Raw genomic sequence first — 7817 nt, forward strand, 5'->3', positions numbered from 1 at the left:
CTAAGCGTATTCCCATATAACCCAAGGTAAATCTGTTCAATTGGAGTATATTTAGCGTCCGAGCACTCCAGTGCAAGGACCCTATTGTAACCGTTGTGATTATTATTAGGGTCCGAGCACCCAAAAGGGTGCGAAGACCCTATTGTAACTGCTCGGATTATTATTATTATTTGTGCCAAAGACACGTGTTTTTAAGGCCCTAAACATACTCGAAAACTCACCAAAATTGCCATGTACATCAGACCCGGTGAAAAATTTTATAATTTGGAAAAACAATACACATTTCACTAGAAAAATTGCTCCACAGCACCACCTGGGATTTGAACTCATGACCTCCACATTGGGCCTGTAGCCCTACACATAGGACGCCAGCTCAACCAGGTGAGCTATAACAGCAGCCCTATAGCATGGCTTTTTCATTTCACGCCAAAACTCAAAATGACTTTTCTTTGTGAAATACTTTCCTGAGGTGATTTCTACGACATGCATNCAATATTGATGTTTAACATGTTTGAATCTGTGCTGCATATGAATCCTGTGTTTTGGCTGCAGTCTGCTGTGCCTGCAGTCCAGAGTATCAGAGTTAATATATAACAGGGAGCAGCTGAAGAGCGCTGCCTCGAACAGATCATCTGTTGTTTGGAATTCGCCCCTGGTAGGGTCTCCCAAGGCAAAATGGTCCTGGGGGAGGGACCAGACATAGAGCGATTCATAAAAGCCATGGTGGCATAGACCAGTTGGGGGAACGTCACGTCACTGGTCGGGCAGGAACCTGAGCTGGTACAGAAAGTGAAAGTGAAACCAACTAGATATAGTTCCACACGAAGAAGGGTTGGACTCTCACCCTTTCCGGAGTTGCCCAGGATGAGAGGCACCGGGTGGGTGTGGGAATACTGACAACCCCTCCCCCCAGCTGAGTGCTGCTGCTCAGCAGAGACCTGAGCCAGGCATCACAGTTGAAAGTGACTTCACAGCGTCAAGACGTGAGCCCTGGTAGGCATCATGTGACATCTGACAACATTGTTGTGCAGCCACCAGTCTCTGTTTCAGTTCCATCTCCTGTTAAGCAGGCAAATGAACCTCCTGATCGCATTGAGCGCCTCATAGCTATGCTGGAGCACGTTTTGGAGCAACAGCCAAGACAGACTGGATTGTTTAGCATGACCAATGGGCAGCCTCGTCGGAGCCAAGCGAACAAATCCAGACCTGTTGTTCTTTGTGACATTTGTGGGGATGTTGAACACACCACCTATTATCACTGTAGGACCAATCACCTGTGCTTTGTCTGCTATGCAGCTGGTCACACACGTGCTGAGTGTCCCAGGACCGTTGCCACCAGACCCAAGGATTCTAAGCGCAATGCCCAGCTTGAGGAAAACTAGATGGCCTGAACTGTTCTATGAAAATGTAACACTGGGTGGTAAAGTGTCAGTCAGGGCTATGCTTGACAGTGGGTCTATGGCTTGCACCCTGAGCTCGAGTGTTGTGCCTCAGTTGTTACAGGAAGCTGTGTTGAAGACCACCGATTTGGAACCCACTGATGTCATTTTGATTGGCTGTGGTGGGTCAAAGACGACACCATCGGGCATGTGTGATCTGGAAGTGGAGCTTTATGGCTGTAGGGTGGTCGTGCCAACCCTGGTGGTTGATGGTCAGAGCGACGATCTCATCATCGGTAGCAACCTTCTGAGGTACTTGGTTGACAACCTGAAGCTGGATAGCAACTTCAACTCACACACAAGTGAATGTGACTCCCAGAAAAGACTTCTGAACCTAATGGCTGGGGTACAGGAGTGTAATGAGGACCTTCCAGACAAAGTGGGGACTGTTAAGATCAAGAGAGCAGTTACGCTGGAGCCTATGTCTGAGCACTTGGTGTGGGGCAAGCTGCAACAATGGAGTGGTGATCTAGCTGGGAGTGAAGTCATGATGGAACCTACGAGTGCAAGGTCAAGGCCTAGATCGGTGATAGTCGGAAGAACTGTGGGTGTGCTACTAGATGATGGATGGCTGCCACTGAAAGTGATAAATCCTTCTGAGAGGCCTGTCACGCTGAAGCGGAATGCTAAGCTGGCTGACGTGCTTTCATGTGTGGCACTGGAGAGCTTCAGCGGCAGCAGAGATACCAGCGACCCACAGCCTAGTGTGCAGCAAAATGTGCAACTTTCAACTGCTGATCCTGTCTGTTGCCATGGGGAGCAGAGCCTGGTCTCAGAGGCCTCCACGCTGCCTGACCATCCCTTGCCTGACGAACCCAGTAGCCAAACTGACACACTGCATTCAATGTTGCGCAACATTGGACTGGCAGACATAAACATCGACTCGTGTGAAGTGTCACCTGCCTGTAAAGAGAGACTAGTTAGCCTTGTTGAAGAGTACCAGTCCATCTTTTCAAGGGACAAGTTGGACTGTGGCAAGGCTACAGGATGCCTTCACCGTATTCGGGTTGTGGATGAGAAACCCTTTCGCCTGCCCTGTCGCAGGATGCCGCCTACTCAGTATGAGAAACTGAGACAGACGCTGGATGAGATGGAAGAGCAAGAAATCATCAGGAAGTCTAGCAGCGAGTTCGCATCACCATTGGTGCTAGTCTGGAAGAAATCAGGTGATATAAGGATTTGTAATGATTTCCGCTGGCTCAATGCTCGAACCATCAAGGACGCTCATCCTCTTCCTCATCCAGCTGATGCTCTGGCAGCTTTGGGTGGTAACGCCTATTTCTCAACAATGGATCTGATTGCAGGTTATTACAATGTTGAAGTGCATGAGGCAGACAGGAAGTATACGGCATTCTCGTCACCATTTGGGTTGTATGAGTATAACCGAATGCCTCAGGGACTGTGTAACAGTCCTGCTACCTTCATGAGGATGATGCTAAGCATTTTTGATGATCAGAATTTTCTCAGCTTGTTGTGTTATCTGGATGATGTCCTGGTGTTTGCCCCAACAGAAGACTTGGCTTTGGAGCGGTTGGAGATGGTTTTCCAGCAGCTCAAGGCTCATAACCTCAAGCTTGCTCCAAAGAAATGCCATTTCCTCCAAAGGTCTGTGAGATTTCTCTGACATATTGTCAGTGCTGATGGCATTATGTCTGATCCAGATAAGGTGTCTGCCATCACGTCCTTGACTGAGTCAGACCTCATGGAGCAAGGCACCAACATTCCCTCACAGCGCAAAGTTCATTCATTCCTTGGAATGGTGGTGTTTTACCAACAGTTCATTGAAAACTGTTCCTCCATTGCCAAACCACTATTTGGGCTGACTACAGGCATGATGAGTCCCCGAGGGAAAGGGAGAAAGAAGGAGGTTCAAAGGAAACTAGGTGCTGAGGACTGGACTGATGAGTGCAAACAAGCTTTTCACCAGCGTAAGCAGGCTCTGCTGGCTCAAGTACCGTTAGCTCACCCGAATTTCAGTGAGCCTTTTCTGCTTTCAGAGGATGCGTCCACTAGTGGTCTTGGTGCTGTGCTGTCGCAGATTCCTGCTGATGGATCAACTGCTAGGCCGATCGCATTTGCTAGCAAGTCTCTCAATCATGCACAGTCCAGATATCCTGCGCACAAGTTAGAGTTTTTCGCATTAAAGTGGGCAGTGTGCGATAAGTTCCATCATTGGTTGAGGGGTCATCGGTTCACGGTGTGGACCGACAACAACCCTCTGACCTACGTGCTGTCAAAAGCCCGACTGGACGCCTGCGAGCAGAGATGGATTGCTAAGCTGGCTCCATTTCAGTTTGACATTAAATACATTCCTGGTCCCAGGAATGTGGTAGCTGATGCCCTCAGCAGAGAGCAGCCCAGCACTTCAAATCGTTTGACAAGAATGCCCTATGAGGATCTGCTGGCCGAAGCTGCAGCGGTGTGCCCACATGGTGTTCAGGAAGTGTTTCGTCGTTCTGCTCACCCAGCTGACGTGGCTCCGGAATGTGGTCAGCCTGTCATATCACAGTGTGCTGCCTTTGTTCAAGGTGGAACTTTGTCATCACAGGAGGTGGCAGCTGTTTTTCATGCACATAGCCAGCGAGACTCATGTGTGTCCCCACATGCTCTCTTGTTGCCTCAATTCTCTCAGACTGTGTTGGCCTCAGAACAGGTTGGCTCGGAGGTGTTCTCGCATGATGTACTGGTGGAGAAGCAGCGATGTGACAACGTTTTAAGTCGTGTAATCTTTTATGTGGAGAGAGGACGGAGACCGTCAAGAAGGGAACGTGTAAAAGAACCAGTTGAAGCAGTCAAGCTACTTCGAGGTTGGGACAGGTTGGCCATGAAGGATGGTGGGCTGTATCGTGTTGTGAAGAACACTATAGCGAAGAGGAAGTGTTACCTGTACATTGTCCCTGCTGTACTGCGCTCCAAGGTCTTGAAAGGTGTCCATGATGAAGCTGGCCACCAGGGGCAGCAGCGAACATTGTATCTTGCAAGGCAGAGGTTCCATTGGTTGGGCCTGAGTAGGGATGTGGCAGAGTATGTGCGGTGTTGTAGACGGTGTGTAGTGAGCAAATCACCAGAGCCTGAAGCTCGAGCACCCTTGGAGAACATCAGAACATCGGAGCCTTTGGAACTAGTCTGCATTGACTTCTGGTCTGCAGAGGATTCGGCCAACAGGTCTCTGGATGTGCTTGTGGTCACAGACCATTTTACCAAGATGGCACATGCCTTTCTGTGTCCTAACCAATCTGCGAAAGCTGTGGCACACCAACTGTGGCACAACTACTTTTGTATCTATGGCTTCCCCAAACGTCTGCACTCTGATCAAGGAGCCAAGTTCGAGAGCGCCCTGATAGCTGAACTACTAAGTGTGGCCAGAAGTCCCATACCACGCCATATCACCCAATGGTAAATGGATCCTGTGAGAGGATGAACAGGACATTGGGGAACATGATCCGTGCGTTGCCACCCAGGGCGAAGCAAAAGTGGCCTGGAGCTTTGAAGTCCCTCACATTTTCTTACAACTGTACGGTCCATGAAACAACAGGCTATGCACCGTTTTTGCTGATGTTTGGGAGAGTGCCAAGGCTGCTCACTGACATTATCTTCGGCTCCGTCATTAATGACCCGGAGGTCGCAGACTATGATCGATACATCCAGTCACTGCGAAAGGACCTTAAAATGGCTATGGACATAGCACAGACTGTGGCAACCAAACAGTTGAAGCGGCACACTGAGCTGTATAACCGAGAGGTGAGGGGGGCACCGGTGGAAGTAGGTGACCGTGTGTTGCTTGCCAACAAAGGAGAACGTGGCAAGAAGAAGCTGGCTGACCGCTGGGAAAACGCCATCTACGTGGTAGTTAGTAAGAGTGATGAGAGTCACACTTTTAAGATCCAGCATGCCACCACTGGTAAGATGAAGGTCGTGCATCGCAACCTGATAATGCCAGTGAACTTTCTCCCCTTGCATGATGTTGCTCCTCAGAATGAGACTCAAGTGTCTGCAGTATCCAGCTCAGTGGATCTTGATGATGAGAGAGAGTTGCCTGCTGATGTCTCTGTCGAGTCTGCAGACTATAGGACAAGAGTGTGGGTGTCTGTCCTGCCATCTGAGAGTTCAGAGAATGCTGGGCAGCTTGGGGATGTGGAGGTTGTTGAGCAGTCTGACCTGGCTTCTGTCCTGCCTACCTGTGTTAGTCCGGCTGAGACAACTGTTAACCAGTCATGCCTTGGTCTCTCACAGCCTGACCTCTCCACGGACATGGTTGGGGCAGCTGATGCTGGTAGTACTGAGCCTGACCTTAGCTTAGCCGGATCTGACAACTCACCTGACCCGTTTTCACACACAGAGACTAGAGTTTTGACTGACACAGTTGCGGGTATTAGGGATGTAGAAGTTAGCAGTCGTGTGAGATCCAGAGCAGGTAGATTGTTGAGACCTGTTACGAGACTAATCGAGATGATGCACCAGAGGACAGGGGGGATATCATAGGTGATGTTACATGGGTACGGTGTTCATTAGTCTGCATTTTTGCTGGTATGTATTTACAGATGTATTGTTTTTTTTATGAGATATTTCATGTAAGAGATGGGTTTTATGGAATCTCCTGTGTTTTCTTTTCCTATATTGAGGTAATTTGCAGTTACAGTGTATATGAAATATGTAACAGGCATGTTTTTTCCTGTGTGTGTTAGAGAGGTCTGGCCAACTTCTTTTCACACTGACTTTTCTAAGAGTAGTATTATTACTGGGTGTCTGTGACTGTAATTTTCTGAAACTGTCCTCATTTGAAATGAATAGGATTCATATTTTATGACAATGTTTTTCTTTTCTGTGTTTTGGTGACTTGCTTGCTGTTAGGGTTCTTGTGCCTGGCATGGTTGTCTGTTTTGCTGGTAAAAATTTTTTTCTTTCTTTTTTTTCTTTCAATTGGGTGCAAGTGGAATTTAGCAGGGGGGAGTGTAACAGTATGTATGTGTGTAATTCTGTAATTCCACTTGCTGTGATTGGTTGTCGGCTCAGTGGCGCCCTCTCGGGAGCTGTGGTGTGTCACGTGTGTCGCGCCGTCAGTTCCCGAGAGGCGTGCATGAGGTAGGTTGCGGAGCACAGCACCAGCTCATGAATGGTTGTGTTATGAGTTTATTCTGTTTATTTTTGGAAATATGAGTGTGTAATCAGTCACATTAATGTTCACAGGAATGTGTGGATATGTGTGTCGTTTGTCTGTGTGCATTGGTTGGGGAGATTGAGAATGTCCGCTAATTAGCTAGCTAGCTAGTTAGCGGACATGAGCTGTTATAACCGTGCTGCTCCTTTCGCAGAGCGCTGCGCACGAGACGCCTGAGCCCGCTGACCAGAGTGATCTTGTGTTGCCAGGTGAACCAATAAATGGGAAAATACCGTTCTGCCTTCCGACTCATTATTAATAAAACAAACACAACGCAGAGTCGAAGGGGTTACACTAGTCCAGCTTTAAGACGTTCTCAAGAACATCTTAAAGAAAGAAAAAGTGAAACCATGGTGTCAAGGTTGTCTTGAAGAACCAAAAAGAGAAGTCCACATTTACCAAAACGACTTCAACAACCAAAAAGAGAAGTCCACATTTACCAAAACGACTTGAACAACCAAAAAGAGAAGTTCACTCTGAGTCCAGTCCAGTCTTAAGATGAAGTCCAGTTGCCTTCCACTGAAGCTCTTAGGATACAATGACCTAGATGACTGAGACTCTTTTATTTTTGGTTCTTGAAGACATTTTGAACATCTACTGGAACTCTTGTAACAGATGCCAACTACCTTCTCCCCTCCCCGTGTGTCATCAGTAATAAATAGAGAGCGTACCTCGTCTCTGTCGATCTGAGCGGTGTGGTCGTCCACCGGCTGGTGCAGGAGGATCGTCTGCTGCTGGTGGAACGTCCGAGTTTGGAGGTTCTGCTCCTCCTGCAGGTCCTGGTAAGCCTGTGTCAGCTTACGGCGGGAGGCCTGGTTCTCCTCGTCGATCTGCTGCTGGATCCTCCTCTCTCGTTCCAGCTGGGCCTGCCGCCTCCTCTCCTCCTCCTCTCTCCGCCGCCGCTCCTCTTCCTGCCGTTTCTCGCGTTCGCGCTGCTCTTCCTCTTCCTTCTCCTTTTCCTGTCGCTCCTTCTCTCGCTGCTCCTCTTCGAGTCGGGCTGCAGGAGAGTGATGATAAATCTAACATCTGCTTTTATTTGAACCCTTTCAAGTTTTTCCTCACTGTGGCTCATTTTTCACTGAACAACATGAAGGGGAGAGAACTTGCATTCTGGTATAGTCACAAAACAATTCTAAACGTTTAAAAAAGATCATTCTGTATAACTAAACAAATCTATTAATTTGAGACCAAACTGTCAAAATCCATCCATCCATTATCTA

The 7817-nt window shown here is 48.2% G+C and overlaps 1 protein-coding gene across 1 annotated transcript in view; it reads right to left on the minus strand.

Moving 5' to 3' along the window:
* Positions 1–5974: 5974 nt before the first annotated feature.
* Positions 5975–7817, minus strand: part of LOC103355611 (trichohyalin-like) — a 6902-nt gene continuing 5059 nt past the window's right edge. The window contains exon 3 of the mRNA XM_008279469.1: positions 5975–7594. Within this exon, the coding sequence (XP_008277691.1) occupies positions 6993–7594 (602 nt within the window). The 3' untranslated portion in view covers positions 5975–6992. The remainder of the gene's footprint in view (positions 7595–7817) is intronic.

This window comes from Stegastes partitus, unplaced genomic scaffold, assembly GCF_000690725.1.
Source record: "Stegastes partitus isolate 25-593 unplaced genomic scaffold, Stegastes_partitus-1.0.2 Scaffold160, whole genome shotgun sequence".
Classification (NCBI taxonomy): Eukaryota; Metazoa; Chordata; class Actinopteri; family Pomacentridae; genus Stegastes; species Stegastes partitus.